This window comes from Parasteatoda tepidariorum, chromosome 5 (assembly GCF_982258835.1).
Source record: "Parasteatoda tepidariorum strain Cologne lab strain chromosome 5, Ptep-v5.0, whole genome shotgun sequence".
Taxonomy (NCBI): domain Eukaryota; kingdom Metazoa; phylum Arthropoda; class Arachnida; order Araneae; family Theridiidae; genus Parasteatoda; species Parasteatoda tepidariorum.
This window is the reverse complement of record NC_141759.1, coordinates 43,106,283-43,129,113: the sequence shown is the minus strand read 5'-3', so window position 1 is coordinate 43,129,113 and position 22,831 is coordinate 43,106,283. Positions and strand designations below refer to the sequence as shown.

Here is a 22,831-nt window from a genome sequence, read left to right as displayed (position 1 = left end):
CCAACATGCAAATTTAAAAATTTAAACGTCTCTATAAAACTACTTTATTTATTAGTTTACCACTACTTAGTAAACTCTTTTCTACCGACCGTGCAAGTTGGCAGCTTTTCCTAAATTATCAGAAAGAAGAAGAATCTGTCCATTAAAGGTAAACACCTAATAGTGAATACGAACCTAAAGCTAAATAATATAAACCTTATATTTTTACCTGTCCAGGTTGAATACGTTTTTCGTCGACGCACGTTCCATGACCACAGAGTTCGTAATGGGAAGCGCTTCCGCAATCATCATGCTTTTCAGTACAATCGATACCATGGAAGTTGGGTGGGCACACGCAACTAAACAAAAAAAAATTATAATAAATAAATAAATAAATTTTAAAAAAAACGATTAGTACGAGACTGATGCAAAAACTGGTTCACTTATTTCGCTATTTTTTTAACGTCAGACACTGGACTTATCGTTCTTAGCCATGAAAGGTGACGGAAGTGTTGCTCATTCTACGTTGTCTGGTGAGCACCATGTAACCAAAGTCACGAAAGCAAGCAATATTACCCACGCAACACTGCCACACATACTCGCTCATAGGGTGGGCCTAAGGCTCCTATACTATCAGAGCTGACCTATCAAGCAATATTGGAGCAAACAAATTCACGTTATGTTAGTATTAGTTATGTTATTAAAGAGATGCTAACTGCTCTGGACACGCCAAATTAATTTAAAACACAGTAAATAACTACGAAGCAAATTTTGCAAATAGTTGACAGAGATGCCAACTGCTCCAGACGCGCCAAAATAATTGAAAAAACAGTAAATAACTTTAAAGTAAATTCTGCAAATATTTGACTATTTTTTCTTGATTTTTTAAAAATCAAGAAAAATCAAGAAAAAATAGAACTTAAGGCATTGCATGACTTAAGTTCTATAAAGTGGTTAATTATATAAGCCTGCGAATTAGTTAGAAATAGTGGTGGATAAAAGTCTACTAAATTGAATTTATTAAACCAAGAATCTCAATTGTTTAACTACCACTTTAAAATGTATATTTGCCGTCCGGAGCAAGTTGGCATCTCTGAGTTGACAATATTTGCTTGCGTTAAAACATGCATACCCTCCAACTGCTACGGAATTTCCGTAGTTTCAGAAATCTTCTTTTCAGACGGTAGCAAACTTAATGTCTTAATATTTTAAAAAAATTAATTTTAGCGTAACTTTTCCACTATTACTTATAAAAGTGCAGGCCATATGGCTAGATTCTTAAGTTCTGATAAAAGTTTTATGAGAGATCCATTTGCTTTAAAAATTTCTACTTTGGTTCGCTACCACTAGAAAGAATTATTTTCAAAATCCTCATAAGTTGGAGGGTATGAGCATGTAATAAGTACTTGGATGCTGGATGCTGAATATTGGGGATATCTCGGCGTTTGGCGCGAAGCGCCACTAACCGATTCATCGATTCTGTTTTGTTGTATTCTGGGAGGTCCTATATATCTTTGAAGTTGTAGTATGTTGTACCAACAAATCTAAATCCTTAAAGAAGTAAATCTTTAGTTTTGAAGGGAAAATCATCTTTGGAATGGGGAGATCCCCTTGAGTAGAGTTGTATGATAAAGTTAATAGTATTTTGATAGTATGCAGTCTGAGCATAAAAAGGCGGTAATTGGGCTGAAATTCGAATTATCACGGATTATATCAATATCGAACAATTTATTGAAATCTGATGTGGTGCATGTTTTTGCGTCGCTGTAAAATGTTGTGGTCAATTTAGCTATAAAGCAATTGATATCATCAATGTTTAAGTCTTTTCTGAGTAATCTATTGCTAATCGCCCTTGGGGCGCCAGTCATTGTGCGTAAAAATTTACCTTCGGTTGTAAATAGCTTCCTTTTTAGGTTGTTGCTTATAGTAGTGAGGGCTGGGCAAGCATACGTAAGAATTGGTCGAATCGCTTGTATATAGATAGTTCTTTTATTTGCTGGATCAAGCTTTGAATTCTTATGCAGGAGGACTTTGAGCGCAAAAAACGCTCCTCCTCTTTTGAATATGTCGTTTATGTGAGTACTCCAGCTCAAATTATATGAGATCGTGACGCCGAGGTATTTAACGTGTTTCACTGGTTTGATCTCAGTATTATCACAGTTTGATCACTGGTTTGATCTGCTAATTCTTCCAAATTTGATATTTGAAGTGATCGGAAAGTTCAAACTGTTCTATTTCATTCTTAGATTTATAAATTTATTTCAGAACAAATTTACCATCGTTACAAATAAATAATTCAAACATTAAGAATAAATACCGGGTCTTGAGTTTTACTATTATCAATTTACTACCACTTAAAAAGATTTTAGATAGAATACAAGAATTCCGTTTCTTAGAAGTTTAGAGTTCAAATGAATCAAGTTTCTTCGCAGAATAGCTGGTGCCCCTTGGCATCTGCCAAATAAATATATTAGAAGAGACTTAAATATTGATACAATAAATGAATTCATTGCTAAACTAAGTGCTAGCTTTATTAGCATTACTGCAGATTTCAATCTTATATTAAATAAAGAACTACTACAGGACGCAAGAATGCATAATCCTATTATACACTTTCTGCTCTCTGGCGGGATACTATCAGATTACTACAAATTATAAATATTAGATACCCCCTCCCCCTATCTCATATATGGATACTCCCGAGGAGAGGAAATGAACAACGGTGATTCTCAGCTCGGGACTATACCACCCCTAGATATTCTCCTTATTGTCCCCCCAACTTAGTTTACAATATTGTTAATCATCTAAACTCATTTTGCTCAAATTTTTAGTTAGATCAAGCTCCTAAAATTCTATCCCACCCTATATTCAGATATGAACTGCCTAAGCAGAAGACTACCCAGTCATCAATTTTCCTTGTTTTTCCCTTTAATTCTACGCCAATAGTCTTAAGTTGCCAGTTTGCACATCTCAGATGAAGTTGTCGGGTGCCCGCTGCCGCGGACAGGTACTTCAGCAAAACTCCTATCAAGTCAAGTCAAGCTATATTTATATAAAAGTTAATTACAAAAAAACCGGGTGATATTAAAGTACCATTACTATTTTATGAGGGAAAAAGAAGACAACGATTACGACTTTTTCTTTGAATATTACAAACATATTTACTTGTGAAGTTTTTTTTTAGGCATGTATACGTTATATATGTCAATAAATATTACGTATGTATTTGTCAATTTACATAGTAGACACGTCATTACTACCGAATAAAAAATAGAAATCGAGTATTCTTACTACCAGTTTTTTTCTAGATCAGCGGCACATTTACAGTTAGTATTAATATTGCTTATGAATACCTATAACCACCGTGTGAATTGATGCAGGTGGCACCGTTTTGACAACCAAAACTTGTCCCAGCAAAAACAGCACATTCGTTGACGTCAGTTTCGCAAGTTACACCCTGAAAAAAATACAATACACTTTAAATATAATATTTGTATTTATTATTGCAAATATGTATTTTCATTGAATTTTAAATCTTGAGCCTTATAAAATTAAAATTATTGTTATTTTTTTCTCTGGGAAAGTACCATAGAAACACTCCTTGTGCTCTGAAAGGACATTTTCTCCCCCGGTTTAAGTACGACCTTTTAAAAGATCATAAATATTTTTCATCACTGATTTCGGCCAGAATTTTTTTATTTTTAAAATTCACTCAAAAGACTGTTTAGTATTCCCACTTCTCTGCTACGTAGGAAGTGGTAGGAAAAAAATGATAATACATTTCAGTTTATGATACAATAAGTTAAAGCTATATTCCTTTTTCAAGTATTTTTTTATTCAAAGAAGAAGTCAAATGTATATACATGTATATAAGACTATACGATTGTTATAAGCTTGTGCATTTAAACCAAAATCAAACTAAATTAAAAAGGCCATTTTGGGAAAAATTTGTAACTTTCGAAATAAGATTGATTTCTGATTTGAAATCAACACACCCGAATTATGTAAGATCAAGCACTTGAATAAATGCAATAAAGAATTAGTTCCCCAGTCAGTATTTGTACTTACTTCCCAGTTAGACGGGCAATTACAGATGAAGCCATTGTAAGCGTCCACACAAGTTCCTCCGTTACGGCATGGATTGCTGGTGCATTCATTTTGAGTCAGTAACTAAATAAAGAAGATTATAAGAAGCGAATATACTACATATCAATTATGATGCATTTTAATAATTTGTTTAGTAAATCATTAAAATCATTTAATAGGAGCAATAATAGATAGATTTTTTTATAACGTTCTATTTTTATAAGGATTGATTTTTTATAACGCATAAGTGTTGACCTTTTCAAAATAAAATAAAAAACAATTCAAATGAGGGCTTAAACCCTAATTAGTAATTCATTGCAATCATTGCATCTCATCAGTATTTTAGTGATAATTTGAATTCTTAAATCTAATACGTTTATTCGAATGATTAAAATCAAGCGAGTGGCTTGGTTAATTTTTCAAGTGGTTTCATTCAAATCTGTTGATCAATTATTTAATTTCGATTAGCTAGTTCAAAAAAAAATCCTTTATCCATTCTGGTGCTTATTTACTTCAGCTGTTCGAATATTTAGTGTTAAATCTGTTAATTATTGAGTTAATTCAAACCAGTATCATGAATCAGGTGATGCGAAATAGGTTCGCTTATTTAGTTTGACACTAGTTTGAACTAGGGGTTCTATTATGTTATTTTCAGTTAAATGATTGATTCAATTATAGAAATGAACTAATTAATGAATTTAGAATCAAATCATTATTTAAAATAAATAATCATAACCGTCTCCCCTTTTGTTCTCTTACTATTTGGCAGGTGCTTTATGACCTGCCAAATATTTTATTATAACATTTGGCAGGTGATTTTCATGTACGGAATTACATTTTGCTATATTTTTAGTTTCTCATGATTTATTTATTTTATTTTAATTAGAGTTATATATATATTTAATCAAAATAATCTATTATTTTCTTTGTTGTGTCCAAGACCCATCTTTCATCCATTATATTTATTATACATAAATGGGTTTTGTTGTTTGTACAATTTTTAACTAAAAATGGCAAACACTTGCAAAAAATTTACAAAAATAGCACTAGAAGTTGAAGTTAACAAGCATAATAGACATTTAATTCTAAAAACTTTCATTAGTTTAAAATTAAAGTTATTGGTATCCTCTTATTATTTCTAACTTTTTTTCTATTCTTCCCCTATTATTCCTATACATCCAAATTATTTTTAACAAAAAATGTAATTAAATCGTATTTTAAATATTTTCAAATGTTTAATATAATATTTTTTAAGAAGTTGCATTTATAACTAAATTAAAAATTATTTTTTAGATTCTTAGCACTATATAAATTCACAAATAAAATATAATTTTTTTGACAAAATTGCTCTCTTACCTGAGTTAGTGTGTTTACTTTTTCAGTTAATACTCCAACCTAGAATTAAGAAAAAGAAACATTAACCCTTTAACGGACCCTTTATTTCTAGTAAAGGTAAATTAAAGTATTTTTGGAATTGAAATTGTTTTAAGAACAGTAATTGATAATAAGAAAAAAAAACTCATTTAGCTTATAAAAATGCCATTTTTTTGGTGGTAAATATATTTAACATGACCTATTAGGAACTTACTGTCCTTTATTTTTCTTTATTGATAAAATAAATTCCTTAAATGCTACAAACTTCAAAAGGAATTATGTATTTTATAACTTTTATACGTTTTTTAGAAGTGACAAATGATTACCAATTTTATTCAAACTCACTTCAAGAAAGCTGAATTTATTGAAAAATGGAAACCTAAATTAAAAGTGGTAAAACGTGGTGGTAATTATACTTACCACGGCCTTCAAAAGGGTTAAGAGCAAATAATTATTTATAATTCTTTCAACTATAAGTTTTTATAGACGCATAAATTTGCATGAAACTTCATCTGAAGTTCATCGCATGAAACTTCATCTGAATGCTATCTAATAAATCTTTAAAAAAAATTAATCTGGGAAGTAATTATTTCTTTTATTCAAAAATAAAAATGTTTAATTGAGTTTACATACACTTACTTACAATGCACAAAAGTTGTTTGTTTATCTCTTACTTTTATTTACAGTAAAGAAGAGTTAAACACACATTAGCTATTAATTTACATTCACGAAAGTCTATTTCATTAAAAAATGTATATCGCGAATTTCATTTTACAGTCATTAAATTTATCACATTATATTAAATTTACCACAACTTTTATATAATCGAATAAACTTGACTAAATATTTAAAAAGAATTTTCTCGTCTAACACAAATTACTTCTAGTAAAAATAAATCAATAAATAAATAAATGAAGAAATAAATTGAAATAGTAGTTTTATAATATAATAATACATTAAGTAAATACCTTCGCCATGGCTCTACGCAAAGCTCTGTTCGATATTCTGTCAGAACCGGAACCCAAGAACTTATTAACCTATTAAAAGCAAAACTTTTTTAATTAGTTATTTATTTTATTGATAATAATTGACTGTCAAAATATTATACGGTTGACATAGATCAAGTTAAAAAGCTGTAAACAAGACTTATAAGATTTAAAATGTTAAAATTTTCATGAATTTTTTTTATATTATTTGTAAAAAAACATTGTTTCATACCTCCCGAATATTAGTCTTTCTGAGGATAATTTTACGAAGTAGTAGTGTATTGAAATTTGAATTACATCGCAACAATATCTTGCTTTAACCCCTTCCTTCTCGCTCCCGTGAAAATGACGGGGTGAGGTTTCGCCCTCTATTTCTCGCTCCCGTCATATTGACGGGCTGGAGTGTTCAGTAGCAACGCGCCAATAGGAATAAAACTAATTAATTTCTTTGGGCAGGAAAACATTTTATTTCTCATTTCACACACCAGATGGCAGTACCAGGATACTTTTAAGGTAATTGTAGATAGTTAGTTTATTTTAAACTAGATGTCAGCACTAATCAAATATGTAATGCAAATACAAAAGCCAAAAAAATAGGCACTTTTATGACCGTTTTCTTAAAAATTAACCGATCGTTAAGGGGTTAATATATGTTTAGTCTATTTACGAGCACAGGTTTTAAAATTATTCTAAATTTTACTAATAAATCCACGAAATAACTTGGAAGGCATAAATTTTACTACCACTTTAAATATAAATTAAAATTATTTCAAAGATTGCCAATGTCTTGTTTAATACTCATATTATTATTTTTTATTTTTTGACGGCTGGCACTGAACTTTCGTTCTTCGCCTAGGAAGATGCCGGAGGTGTTACTCATTTAACGTTACCCAGTGGGCACCTGTGAACCTAAGTCACGTAGGCGAGCAACATTACCCACGCCACACTGCCACATACCCGTTTATAGGGTGGGCCACATTTACGCATCACACAATAGCGATCACACACAGAGATAAATATTCATTCCCTGAGCGGGATTCGAACCCGCAACCATTGGCTTCATAGTCAGGCGCGCTGACCGCTCGGTCACCTGACCGGCTTAATACTCATGTATAGATGCCACATTTGCCTAAAAGTGTATAAAGTGGTAGAAACTGCATTTACAAAGTTACACTTAATATTTTGAGGGTCCGAAATCCGAATCTGTTGGAAAAGAATATCTATTTTGAGAAAATACGTTTTTGTGTCGATTACATAACTTTAAATAGTGTCTGCACTAAGTAATTAACATATTTGAGGTCTTCCCCCTATAATGGGAAGTTCCAATAGTTAAATTATAAGTTATTCAGTGTGTGGTCCGTTTTTTTTCTTGGAGCTTATTACTTATTTTTAACTATTTTTCATTTAAACATTTATTTATCAAGCCATCTTTACTACGACAATTTTTAGTTGCTTTTCTAGTTGAACTAAACTTGATTCGTCTAGGTTAAACACATATACCCTAAGACTTATCCGAAATAGGGAATCAAAAAACATGTCCTGTTAATCATTGCGAATTGAGGAGACTAGAAAATATAATGGTAATTATTAAATATCGTTACAAACTTCCCCTTTTAATCTATCGTTTTCATTTCTTTAAAATATATTTTTTTACAAATGGGTGTCAAGTCATGCATTTGTATTTAGACACAATAAATATTTGCAGACAATTATTTTAAGTGAACATTGAGGTGTTTTTACAGTAAAATCATTGTAATTAAATAAATATTGTTGCAAAAATTAAGATATAAAATTTTTCTGAAAAAGGGATTATTTCGCGAGTTCTGCAGTCAGGAGAAACCTTTTGACCGTAATTAAATCTGAAAAATTTTTCGTGTAATTTACTTACTCTATTATAAATTAAAGTAATATTTTCTTCCATTTGATTTACTTGCTCTGTCAAACTCTCTAATGTCTCACTTTGCTCTGCATACTTCCTGATCAACGAAGCCTAAAAACCGAGAAAGAAACAATTATTTCTACGAATATATATTTATAACATATATATATATATATATATATATATATATATATATATATATATATATATATATATATATATATATTACATGCATTTCCATCTACAAAATATATATGTATTTATTTCATGTATTTCTATCCATTAAAAATATACATATTTATTGCATTTATTTCTTTCAGATATGCTTAAATATTATTTTTACATTTTCCTGTGCAATGTAGCCAGTCTATGATCACTACTTCTACAAATGTTACAAACTACTAGAAATGTAAAACTAATTTTTTTAAGCGTTTTGCAACCATTATCCATTAAACAACAAAGAGCTTAAGTATGTCGCTTTATTTACAATGTACTGTCTGAGGTAGCGCTTACTTTTGCTCTGCTAACCAGAAATTCGAAATTGCTTTTAAGTAAAGAGTTAATTGTCGGAAGTTCTGACGCCACGCTTTGCTCACCAGTTCTATAGATTGTAGCGCAATCATTACTTGTTTCTTAACCATAAACAGATTGTCATATTATCTTGGTTGCCAACTTTCTACTCTTTTTGTTAAAATTTATTCTAGTTGTAGCTATGTTGATGTTTTCATGTATTATTTATTCATTAAAACTAATTTTTCACACCACTGTATTCAAATTATTTAAAAGTGCATATGCAACGCAACTTTGGTTCAGCTATGAATAGGATAAAGCCACCACACGATTTGGTAGTCTGCGCAGATTATTTGAAAACCGAATCACTTGTGCGCATGAACCCAAATTCTATTTTAAAAGTACTTGAGAGAAATTTATCATATATATCAGAGATACCAACTGCTCTGAACAAGCCAGAATAATTAAAAAAACGGTAAATAAATACAAAGTAAATTTTGCAAATATTTGACTATTTTTGCTTGTTTTTTGAAAGGAATTAGCATGACATGAGCAGAGATGCCAACTTGCTCCGGACAGCAAATATATATTTTAAAGTGCTAGTTTATCAATTGTGATTCTTGGTTTAATAAATTCAATTTAGTAGATTTTTATCCACCACTATTTCTAAATAATTCGTAGGCTTATAAAAATCACCACTTTATAGTTCGTATGTAATGTTATACATTTTAAAAAGAAAGCAAAAATAGTCAAATATTTGCATAATTTACTTTGTAGTAATTTACCTTTTTTTTTTAATTATTTTGGCGTGTCCGGAGCAGTTGGCATCTCTGCATGAGTTCTAAAAAGTGGTGAATCATATAAGCCTATGAATTATTTAGAGATAGTGGTGGATAAAAATCTACTAAATTGAATTTATTAAACCAAGAATCACAATTGATAAACTACCACTTTAAAATATTTGCTGTCCGGAGCAATTTGGCATCTCTGATATATTTGAGTATTGAATCTGTAGTGGTTGACAAGTGAATAAAACAAACCAATTATATTCATAAATGAAACAAATTTTTTGACATATATTTGCTACCACTTTCTAATTTTTAATAGATTTCATATTAAATGGTTCTTTCACTAATTGGTTCACCTTCATAATGGTCTGATCAAACTAACTGCAGAAAACCGTGTAGAGGCTTTCAGTTATAGGAGGCGTTGATAGGTGCCCAATGAAGTCAATATGCTAGGTCTTAGTTCCAGCTTTAAAGTGGTGAGGCTTTTAAAAAGTTGGCTAAATTACCAGAAGTTCATCTTTGCTCTTTAAATGCCTACCACTCTATAAAATATTTAGCCAAAATGGTAGCAGTTGGCAGACCAGTATTTTTGATAAAATTATCGAATAAAAATGGAAGTTTTAACACTAGCGACAAATTCCTGCTAGTTTTTATAAAATTTTGCCTGCTGCTTCTTTAAATTGTAATGTATAACTGACGAATTAATTTTTTGGAATATTGCAGGAAAACTTATCAAATTGCAATCAGTTAAAAGCCATTTCTTACATTTAATTGTTATTCATTTATTTTTTAAAGGAGTTATTTAAACTGAGTCAAAAAAATTTTAAACTTTTTTAACTATTTACATGTATGCCAAAAAGGACAGAAAATATGCATTTGCACAAATAACTCCTTTTCTAAAGCTTTTACCGGGATGTTTCGAAAATTCATTTCTTTCGAGGGAAGGATTTTTTAAATGTTGGCAAAATTAATTTAATTTCCGAAAGATTCAGGTTTTGATTGTCTATTACTCTTTAAAATATTTTGCAAAACGCGTAATAGTTTGCGGTCATTCAAATGTTATAATAATATAAGAACAAATCAAAAAAAAAAAATTTATTTGAGCTCATAATTCTTTCGGAAACAGCAAAATCATGCATCGAGTCATAACAATCGATATTTTATTTTATAGGTAAATGAATATGGCAAAAGGAACAAAAATATTTTCACTTACATAACTTGATTCTTGTGACGAACCAACTGTTTTCGCCTGAAAAATATTTAAAAAAAAATGATTAGTTTTATTAAAAAAATGTAAGTAAAATGATTTTTAAAAAATCAGATTAAAGCTAGAAAAGTATTTGAAAGTTTTTCGAATGATTTTTTAAAAATACATGCAAATAGTGGGCTAAAAGCCCACTAGAATTTGTATCCCAATATAAATGCTTCTAGCGTATTCTAATCGAGTGAAACAGTAGCTACGAAAGCTAATTACTGACTTCTTGGCGTATAGTTATGTATTAGTAACTTTAATTTTATTATTTACTGCAGTTATTAATTAGCATATTTGACTTGATTTTTATTAGAATATTGATTGATTAACTCCTCGAACTGTTGAGATAGAATCCTAGAACGTGAAGATCCAATCATTAGATCAAAAAATATTCAAGTCCGTTATCTTTTTTGCACTGTAATTCTCTGGTTTAATTGTTAATATTGCGAGTTACTGTACCAGTACTGACAACTGCCTAACGATACTAGGATTCATATACAATCTTCAATAAATTTAAAAAGTGGTCGCAAAATTAAGAGAATTAAAATGTAATTTAATGCGTTTTTACTCATTACCAGAGTTGCCAACTGTTCCGGACAAGACAGAATACTTAAAATGCGGTAGAGAACTAAAAATTAAGATTATGCCGACTTTTTAAAAGGCTCTATACAATTTAACTGTGGTCCTTTCCTTTGTTTATTAAAACTGGATACATGAAATACTTTCAAAATACATTGAGTTATAAACATATTGGGTTTAGCTTCATTATGGTAGCTATACAAGAATTTAAATACTTTGCTTCATAAATTAAAAGTTGCAAAACTAATAAGAGTATTTTAAATCAATTAACAAATCTATTGAAAAATGTTTCTATAATTAATAAAATAAATATTATGAGTTTTTTAGAGTTCATATGAAAGCTCAGATTTTAAAATTTTGTTTATGCTGTTTCCATCTGCTCTAGACTATGGTTGATACACTGTATGATGATTCACTGAGAAATTTCTAAGATTCACTAAGAACGATGATACACTGATGGATGATACTCTGATCGATGATTCACTGTGGATTCTCTGAGATTCTGCAAAGGATGATTAGGATGGCATTTGGAAAAAGTGAGTTCACAGTTGAGATCGAACTAGGGATCAGGGGGACAGCAGGCGAGTGTGTTAACCACTACTCCACGGCGATGCACTACTATTTGTGTTGATAGTGATGGTACGATGCATTTAACTGCGGTAAAAAAGCTAGTATAACTTAAACCTTTCAATTATTCAGAAGTGGTGATATGTAAAAACACTATAAATCGAATTTATTAAATCAAAAATCATACATTAAAAGACTATCACTCGAAAGTATTTATCCGCTGTCCGGAGCAAGTTGACATCTCTGTGTATATAAATAAAACTATTTTTGTGTGTTCTATATTGCATTAGTTTCTTCAAAACATTTTAGTAGCTATAATGATATAAAAATATTCAAAATTTACTCGAATTATTTGTTTCTAATAATCTTGGCTTTTCCAGTCACCGATTGACCCCCGTGGCGCTACGAACAAACTCAGTGCAGATCACCGGTCACTCCCATGGACATTCAACCAGTTGCACCATGGAAGTATTTTTCTATCATATTTCACAATTTATGGTGTAACTAAAATAAAATCATCTTACATTTAACTAAACTTTGGGATTATGAGAAACTTTGCACCAAATACAGTTAAAAATTTACCGAGTTTATTTACAGTGTATGTTTCCTCCTTTTTTGAGGGATATGGGGGGTGATATAAAAGGGGATGAATTGAATTTCTTTTAAACTGGCAAAGTGAGGCATTGTTTCCAATGTTTTATTTCAAGCTAAGTTGAATCAGGCCAATAATTTAGAGCTTATAAGAATTTCATAAACAAAAAGTACACATTTGAACTTGTATCTGTTCACGCATCTGGCACAGCTGTCAAAGTGATGCATTGGTTCCTACGAATTTTTTCAAACTGAATCAAAGAAGGCTATACATACAAACCAATCGAACGAATATTTCAAAAGATGTGAGAGTTTTTATGTATAAAAAAGAACTTCGTTAGACAATTCATGCACACATATTAAATCGTTACCCATGAGCATCTAAACGTGTAAGGTTTATTTTCCGAAGTAATTTTTTACACTAAATTGTTAGGACTAAATTTAGAAATTATACGCTTTTTATTTACAATTCGAACAATTATGTGCTTCAACTTATTTACGAATCTTACTTTGCACAAGAAGTAAATGATCCAAAAAAGTTTTCAACGTATTTTTTTTCCATACTGGAGTTAAAAATTGCTCTGGTGGAAAAATGGCGGACAAGTCCTCCTTAACTCCCTTGTTAACAGCATGCATACTCGTTGTGCATGCTGTCTGTGTGTCAGAGGTGACCATACACCATACTAGAGGCAACACACACTGTACAAGCCTCACTTTTATTGTCATCTTTTATCCTTAAGTTCAGACTACATTCGATTTATTAGCAATAGGTCTTGCCAGTGAATGGCACTTTCATTTTTGTTTTGCATACTTTATTATCATGGAATAAGCTATATCCATACCAAATTTCATTAATTTATATTCAGATATTTGGGAAAATGTCTTCCATCTCTTAATTTTGTCCACCAGTGTAGTAAAACTTCAACTCCATGCTGTCTCACTGTGTGATGAAGTTTTTTTTTTTTTTGGAGGGAGGGAGAAGTAAATCAGAGTTTTTTTTTTTTTTTTTTTTTTTTTTGTAGGACGCTCGATGCCGGAGATATCTGTTTACATATGTTCCTAAACACTGAAAATGTAAATGCAATAAATATTGTAAATAAATTAAACTTACTGCTGACGCCAATCTTGACAAATCTACGTTATTAATCTGAACAATACCTTGACCGGATGGTGAAAAACTAACATTTTTATTAAGTGCACTTTTGAAGATGAGATTTCCATCTTGTACGACGATCCGAGGCCTGGAAAAAAATTATCCTTTTTTTTCAAAATAATAACCATAATTGTAATTTCAAAAAGTTTAAATTTAAGTTTTGGTATTAAATTATGCTAAATACAAAGCACTAACAATGTATATGACGCTGCAAATTAAAGTTCTAAATCTCAAATCATAATTTTTTTAATTAATTTATTTAATTCTTAGTAACTATACAAAACTGCACCTATTCAGACATCGTCTGCATGTGTGGGTTTAAATTATGTATCTATAATTTTAAAAAAAAATAAAAATAACATTACTAGAGAAATAAAAAAAATATGAAATTTTGTTTAATAAATTCTTTTTTTAGATAATTAAATTCAATAATATTTAGGTTTTATGAAATGTAATCGATTTTATTATTTAACTTCCTTCGGTGCCCTTTATTCGCCCTTTCCAAGGATTTCATCGAAATTTGAGGGGAGATTAATCGGCATTTTACGATGTAATAAAGCCAAATATTTACATGCCTGGCAGTGCATATAAGGGTAAAAAATGCATGTCATGGGCACGTCAGGAAATTTTATTTTCGAGCCGTACTCAAAACAGTATTTTCCAAATACAGTTTTAAACTTACGTTTTCATATTTAAGGTGTGCACTATATAAATAAATATAAACTTTAAAAGACGAAAAATAAGCAACCAAAGGGAAAAAAAAATTCGAGTAAACAGAACCTTATTCAATAATTAATAAAAATTAAAAAAAAAGCGTCAAAATTGGAGGAACACAAAAGATATTTTTCATTCTGTTCCTTATTTTAATTCAAACATTTGGCTATATTAGTGACAGTTTAAATTGAATTATGAATATTCATGGTACACCCTTTTATTTATACCTTAAGAATCAATGATTACATGGTAATGAGTTTTTCTCATAGAAGATTTAACTTTTAAAGAGTTTAATATAAACAAAATATTTATTATATTAAAAGGAGAGGACTTAATTTTTTCCCTAACATCTGCAGGGTTATTATTTCTGCAATTATTATTATTATTTATGCCCTGTTTTTTTATCAAGATAAAATTAGTAAGCATACTTGTAAAAATGACTAGTTAAAAAAATTAAATATCAGATTTTTTTTTTTTTTTTTTTTTCACAAAAAAGAAAAAAGTGGATGCGCAAATGTTTTTTGGTTATGATTTATTATGAAGAAACCAGGTAGTTTATATATACCAATAACCGATACCACAACTTTATTGAGTATAATCTACCACAACTTTGTTTAGTATAATAATATTGACATATGCTTTAGAAATATAGATATAAATGGCATTTTTAAAGATAGAAAAATAGCTTACAGATAGATATATCTAAAGAAAAAGACAAAATATGTGCTACCATTTATTAATTTTTTTACATAAGTGTTTTTGATTTAAAGACTAAATCTTGGGCGAACCCACTAGAGCTTGTACAGAGTAACCAGATCAATTCGAACTCCAACTTTTTTTATTGCTAGACAGTTATGGGTTAAACTGTCATTTTAATTGTAATAAAAAAGTATATCCGTAATAATGTTTTTCCAGAATCTTTACCGCTCTCTTTATGTCTATTACAAAATTAAATTTAATGTTATTTCGAGGCCTGTTAACAAAATCAACTTTAAGTATTTTGAAAACCCTATTAGCTTTTGATAATCTCTGGAACATTTACCACATTCCTTGTTAATACGACTTAGACTACATCGGACATACTAGACGCGCTTTAAAATGTTCACCTGAGGAACATGAAAAATATGTCCGTTATCAAGAATACAAGAACGAAAAGTCATCAAAGGCTGAACTTTGTTGGAATCTTGGGCAAAAATTCAATTTTGATAATGACAAAATTATTTCCATCTCAGTCACATCACCTTAATATCTTGAAGCCCTGGAATTTTGTTTTAGTCAAATAAATACTGATTCCCTTGCTACTGACATACGTTCCTCAACACCCCTCCAGAGCACGCGGAATTACATTTTCGCCTGATTTGTCCCTCTCGGCCACTGTGATTTATCGGCCTCTGTTTGTCATCTTTTTCTCTCTCTCGGCTACTGTGGCTTGTCTAGTTTTGTTTCTCACCTTTATTTTTACATTTTTCGTCGGCAACTATGATTTTTATATTACAAATCACTTTCGTTTCTTCTCATTCACGTCTGGCATATCTTGAAAATGGGCGCCTATTTTTGAGCGCTTGAGACAGGTAGATTTTTTTCTGCTATTTATATATTTTTGTAGCTAATAAAGTTTTTAATCAGGTAATAAAGTATTATTTTTAAATTGTGTGCTAAAATTCGGTAAATATCTTAAAATTTGGAAATTTTGTCATGATACCTTAGAGCATGGCATAAAACCATTGATTCAGTTAAATTTACTGTTGCCAATCGATAGAAAAATATCAGAGCTTATGGTGGCCTCACTTACATATATATATATATATATATATATATATATATATATATATATATATATATATATATATATATATATATATATATATATATATATATATATATATATATATATATATATATATATATATACTGAAATAAAAATTTGCTGGAGCTTCAAACAGTTGGAATTTCTGCGTATTACATAAGATTACCACAATTCGTATGAAAGGTTGCTACTTTATGCAGGAAAAGTTAAGACTAGTGGGAATAAAATTTTTAAAGTAAAATTATAATCGACTAAAAATATTTCTAAATTAAAATTTCTAAATTAAATTACTGTGTTACAACTGAATTTTTAAAATTAACGTGAAATTAAGGCCAATTAATTTTACGATTAGCTAGTGTAACATTGTTCAATACTTTTTAAGATTTTTCTAGACTGTGGTCCCACTTGGTAAATTTGGTTCGAATTGTTCTGCGTGGTAATTGATTAAAAAAATCAACAAAAATCACAGTCAATAATCGCACTTATAATCGCCTTTATAAGAAAAGATAAAGTATACGTTGAAACACACAAATCAACAAAATAAAGTTATTATATTGATTTGTAATTTTTAACATTGGCTTTTATCTACATTTCGTCCATCTTCACAAAGATTTTATCCTTTTCAATACAAAATGTCTGTTGTTATTTGTACATGCTATTGTACATTTATATAAATGTACTTTAAATTCGCATTTCTTTAATTTTTCTCATGAAGTTCTGTTTTTTAAACAATTTTTTCTTATCACGTATGGCGCAAAAAAGTTTTAATATTGACTAGTAAGTTTGTATATTGGCTTTCATCTTTATTATCATCTTCACAAACATTTTATCCTTCCTGATGTAAAATTTATTATTTTATTTATATGCATTGATAAATATATTTTTTTTCCTAAGGAATTATTTTCAAAATAAAATTTCTTTAAATTTTTTTCATGAAACTCTATTTTTTCTTATAGTTTATGACATGAAAAGTTTTTATATTGAGTTGTAACTTAATACGTTGGCATTCCTCTCTATTTTCATCTTCAGAAACATTTTATCCTTCCTGATAAGAAAAAAAATTGTCGGTTGTTACTTACATGTTATCATAATATTCATAAAAATATATTTATTTTTTCTGCAGAATTATTTTTGAATTCCTATTTTTTTAAGTTTTCATTGGGAATTTCTATTTTTTACCAATTATTTAAGTATTTCTAAAGTAAAAATTATAAACATGGAAAATTTTAAACATAAAATTCAACGAATGGAAAATCGTACTTGTTTAAACAAACTAGCTTTTATTTATTTATTTACTTTTTGCGTCATACAATTTTTTAATAATAACAATCATATAGTCCTTTTTAGATATTCATGCATTTTTTAAAATGAGAAAGAAAAAAAGGGGCATAGTTGTGGGGGGCGCATATAGGGGTCTGTAATCCTGTATTAAACCCTGAACACGTTCCATGCGAATAGTTGTACTTTTAGAACAAAGTTATTTTGCAAGTAATTTTTTTTTGCAAGTATTTTTGAATTCCTTTTTCTTTAAGTTTTTCTCAGAGATTTCTATTTTTTACCAATTATTTTAGCATTTCTAATGTAAAAATTATAAAAATAAAATTCAACGAGTGGAAAATCGGACTTATTTAAACAAACTAGCTTTTGTTTGTTTATTTCCTTTTTGCTTCATACAGTTTTTTAAAAATAAAAACCATAGTCATTTTTAGGTATTCATGCATTTTTTAAAGTGAAAAAAAAGGGGCACAGTTGTGGGGTCCGTAATCCTGTATTAAACCTTGAACGTGCATGTTCAATGCTAATAGTTGCACTTTTAAAACCAATATATTTTGTAACTAACAATCTCAACTAAGTAAAGGAGATTTTTTATGACAATATAAAGATATATACATATTTATATCAATTGTTTACCTGTCTAAAAATGGATCACTTTGCTCAGAAGTACTAATCATGCAAAATTCAAGAAATATATAGCAGAAAATGAGTAGTTTCAAATTCCATGAATCAGTCATCATTACACTTCAGACTCTTCAGATTGAATTAAAACACAACCCCATCCAAAAACTACCGCAGAGTTTCTGAAATCACTGAAATCGAAGTGAAAGAAAACACCACCTGCAGCTGTTTTTATTGAAGATACGCCCCCCACCACCGACAGCATATTACTCTCTCCCCATATTATTTTTGTTTAAATATTTCACCGTGTAAAGTGGCACTAGGTGGTGTTTAACTCAGGCAAATATTAATTTACACTAATTATTTCGGTATTCATAATAATCAGGAATCGGAGATCGGAAAGAAAAATATCTAATTGTCCGATCGGAAGTGAATATTCCTAAGAACTTATTAATAAATTATATATATATATATATATATATATATATATATATATATATATATATATATATATATATATATATATATATATATATATATATATATATATATATATATATACTAGCTGACCCGGCAAACGTTGTTTCGCCATATGAATTATTTCTAGAGTATGAAAATATATTTCATTTATTGTAATTGTGGTATATGAGTGGAAGAGGCATGGAGCGCTGTGAACGATGATGGAATGTGAAACAACACACCAAATAATAGATTTTTTAAAATTTATTGAAACTTTTTTTATAAATTATATATACAACGAATTCTGAAAATATTAGTCAACAATCTTAATGTCTTAGTGCAATGGAGTGTACAATATTTTTTGTCATTCCATCTTTAGCTAACACAAATAAACTGGATGGTTTGCCTACTCGAGAGCATGCCACGTATAATTGTCTGTGTGAAAAACATGGTGTGCTCAAAACTAAAACACACACAGACATTGTTTGGCCTTGTCAATGCAAATGCCAATCTAATGGGGGATCTGATGCGTTTTAATGGAATTTGCACATGTGTGGGTATAACAGGGATTCGTGGAAGTAATATACTTTCACCCCGGAATTTGTCATTTAAAATAATGACTTTGATAACGTTGTTGATTAATTCTTTAACGACTAATCGCGTGCAGTTGCACAGCCGTGGTGGGTTCAAATTACGAAGCAAAATAACGGGATATCCAAATTGGAGTTCTAAATTATGCAGTGGTATGCCTGGTAAATCCAATGAGTTTAAGAACTCAGTTGGAAAATTTGCATCTTTAATAGGATCGCAAACTGTATCAACGGATTTGTATGTCACCAAGTTACCTGGCAATAACTGTTGTATCTTCAGATTCAATTCGCTTACGTCCACATTTTTTGCTGATAAAATCGCCCTTTCTGCCAGTGAGCATCGGTGTGTGTGTACATCGGGAAATATTAGGTTAAAGAGAGCATCTTGTAAATCAATGATTGTGCAGAAATCGTCCGGTAATTTTATGCATCCAGTCTCTTCCTTAGTTACTTTTTAATCACCGATATCTAACAATTATTTTGAGAATGTTTCAGCAGATGGATCTTGAAGCATTTGGACGCGCATATTTACTTTTAGTTGAACATTTTCAACATTACTCCACAGTGGAGATGATTTCAAGCAAGCATTGATCTCATCAGCGTACGTTGAGCGCGGAATGACGGGAAGTATTTGTCTGAAATCACCTGAACTGCCGCCAAATAATTTGTCATTGTTTATTATATCTTTCAATGTCCTGTTCAACGCCTCAAGCGAATGTTTGAGTGCCATAGTGCATTTTTCCCAGATGATAATTTTACAGTGTTTCAACACTGGGGCCATAGAACCATAGTAGCTTCATTGGAGGTGATGTACCGGGCAATTTGGTACAGCGTTACTTCATCGTTGTTATTCATTGGAAGAGCAGTCACGTTGGTATTTTCAACTCGAAATACTACCATATCACTGCCTTTATTCACATACTTGCAAATATATTTGATGCAAGATTTTATATACTTTGATTTTATATACTTGCAAATATATTTGATTAAATTATTTTCATATTTATTGTTTTATGTGTTACAGTTTCTATGATTTATTGATTAGTTGAATGTATATTTTTGTTTTACTATAGTGTTTAGGGTGAAGATTAAAGTGCCATTAAAATGTTATTTTTTTCTCTTCAACGAAATTGATGAAGGTCGACGTTGGAGAGTGGGTTGTTCATATTTTATTGACATTAGAGATGAGCTTTGCTCTAAACTTTTTATTATGAATAATTCAATAGTATATTATTAATGATTAGATTGCATTTCTAGTGTTTATATTGTTTTCTTTTTTAAATTATGATATAATATTATTTTTATAGTGTATTTAAAATGCTTCTGAGGAAAAAAAAATATGGTTCAAACGTCAATTTAACTAGTGACGGCGAACAAAATAAAGTTTTTTTTTCAACTTTTGTTTCCTAATGGTTTATCGCGGTTAAATCGTTATAAGAAATTAAATTTTTCGGAACTTTCTTTTGAACCTAACGATGAAAAGTTTTAAAATAAAATTAAAGAAATTTGAAATTCTTTTACTTTTTCGGACTTGGTCAAAACTAAATATTCCTATTTAAAAAATGTGAAAACTTATATGTTACCCAAACAAAAGGACAGTTAACACTTAACAAAATATGTGAGTTTCCCTTATTACGATAGGCGAAATTGTTAACTCAGCTAAGTTTTTTATACTTGATACTGATTTACCATATGCTTTAGTAGGGTTGCAGACTTGCAAAGATTTTTGTTTGTTTATTGACTGCTAATTCTAAAAGTGACAACTTATCTTTGCACATTAGACAGCAGAATTATCAAAATGTTAAGGTCAAAAATAATGAAAAAGATGTTTCAGTAAGAGTAAACGTCGAAAAAATAAAAGTTAAAGATGTTTCAGAAAAAGTAAACATCGGAAAAATAAAAGTTAAAGATGTTTCAGTAAAAGTAAACATTGAAAAAATAAAAAGAAAGAATGTCCAAAAAGTTCAAATGATTCGAAGATAGATCTAGGTAATGGATGCGTACATTATCAGGTTAATATCGACGAAAAAATATGTAAAGGGTAATAAAAAAAAAGAAAAAAAAGGAAAAATAGGAAAAAGAAAGAATGACCCAGAAACTGATTACAAAATAAATAAAAAGAATAATTTAAGTAAGCAAAATTTTGAAAAAGTACATGTATCAAAGCTTAGGAAATATCACAACCCACAAATGTTGAAATTAAATTCTGAATAAATGACACATGTTGTCCAGTTCATTTGCATAAAAATTTTGTATATTTTTGTGTGAAAAATGTTTGAAAATTTTAGTAGATTAGTTAGATAAATATGTTTAATTTTTCTTTATGTTTAATTGACTAAACAGATAAATTGCATCATCATGTTTTTTATATTTTTGTCATTGTAAATAATTTTTTTTCTTCTCATAATTGAAAAGATGTTATTTGTAATAGGGAAAAGGAACAGTCGTACCAACCAAATTTTTTTAAATTTGAAGTATTCTAAAAATTTTTATTTTGACTTACCAAAATTTTTTTTGGGGGGATGTAATACAAAAATTATAAATACTTTTGAGAATTAAAAATTTTTGTTTAAAAAAGTTGTTAAAAATTATAATTATTATTAATACTTGACAACAGGAAGTTTTTAATTAAAGGTTGAACATTTTTTTAATTATGTTATTTTTTAATTCTGTCATTTTTTTAATTACCTAATTCATATAACAGTATTTAGGAATCTATAAATTTATGCTATGTATGATCGTTGCAGAATAACTTGTACACATTATATGTAAATAAAATATATTTTTAAAATTGTGCATTTTCTATTAATTGCATTTATTATTCTTATACTGAAAGAGTATCAAGGTATCTATGACCTCCACCTCCATAATAAATGAAGTATTTACGGACTTTTATGTATATTAAGGAATTGAGTCAATTTTTCACGAAGTTTAAGATCTCATCCCATTGAAAAAAAAGTTATTTAATAAATATTTTTTTACAATAAATGCTTCTAGTAATAAAACAAACGCGATATAGGTCATTGAAAAAAAATTCCTTCATTTGTACATTTTTCCCTTCTTGTAATTATTTCACAAATTTTTTTTTTCACTAGCGAATTTCCAATTACCTTAAAATTTTAAAAATATCGATTTTTTCATTTGCAAGAAATTTTTACTTTAAAGCGTGATAACATTTTTGAATGCTCCAATTTTTTTTCTAATAAATAATATGTCTTTGTTAATTTCTAGAAAAAAATGTTCATAAAAAAAGTTTACATTATTCTTTTATCAAGATTGATTTAACAGAGAAAATCAAACAGGTTATGTTTTCTTACAATAAAAGTTAAATAGAATTAATTCTTCAAAATAGCGTTCGTCCCGCAGTGGACTGATCGTTAAGACACGGTTCCCAGCAGATCACCGAAGTCAAGCATCACTGGCTACGGTCAGTGTGCGGGTGGGTGACCACTTGGATCAGTCTGCGTATGGACCGAGGGTGTGCGGTATTGGTCCTCGTTAAACTGTTCTACCGTAAAGTGCTTGACTTCGCGTGCAGGTCGTCGGGCTACCGAAGCGGGGGTGCCATCCCCTCTGCAGAGGATCAAAATTGTGATGGCATGTCTTCGGATCTTCCTCAGG

General features: G+C 29.6%; 1 protein-coding gene across 1 annotated transcript in view; it reads right to left on the bottom strand.

The window, feature by feature from the left end:
* Positions 1–18,371, bottom strand: part of LOC107441357 (cubilin) — a 208,698-nt gene extending 190,327 nt beyond the window's left edge. The window contains exons 1-9 of the mRNA XM_087163788.1: positions 18,177–18,371; positions 13,703–13,832; positions 10,816–10,851; positions 8,314–8,415; positions 6,408–6,476; positions 5,422–5,460; positions 4,048–4,149; positions 3,333–3,436; positions 209–338 (exon numbers count right to left, since the gene is read on the bottom strand). Coding sequence (XP_087019914.1) covers positions 209–338; positions 3,333–3,436; positions 4,048–4,149; positions 5,422–5,460; positions 6,408–6,476; positions 8,314–8,415; positions 10,816–10,851; positions 13,703–13,832; positions 18,177–18,280 — 816 coding nt within the window. The 5' untranslated portion in view covers positions 18,281–18,371. The remainder of the gene's footprint in view (positions 1–208; positions 339–3,332; positions 3,437–4,047; positions 4,150–5,421; positions 5,461–6,407; positions 6,477–8,313; positions 8,416–10,815; positions 10,852–13,702; positions 13,833–18,176) is intronic.
* Between the last annotated feature and the right edge of the window lie 4,460 nt (positions 18,372–22,831).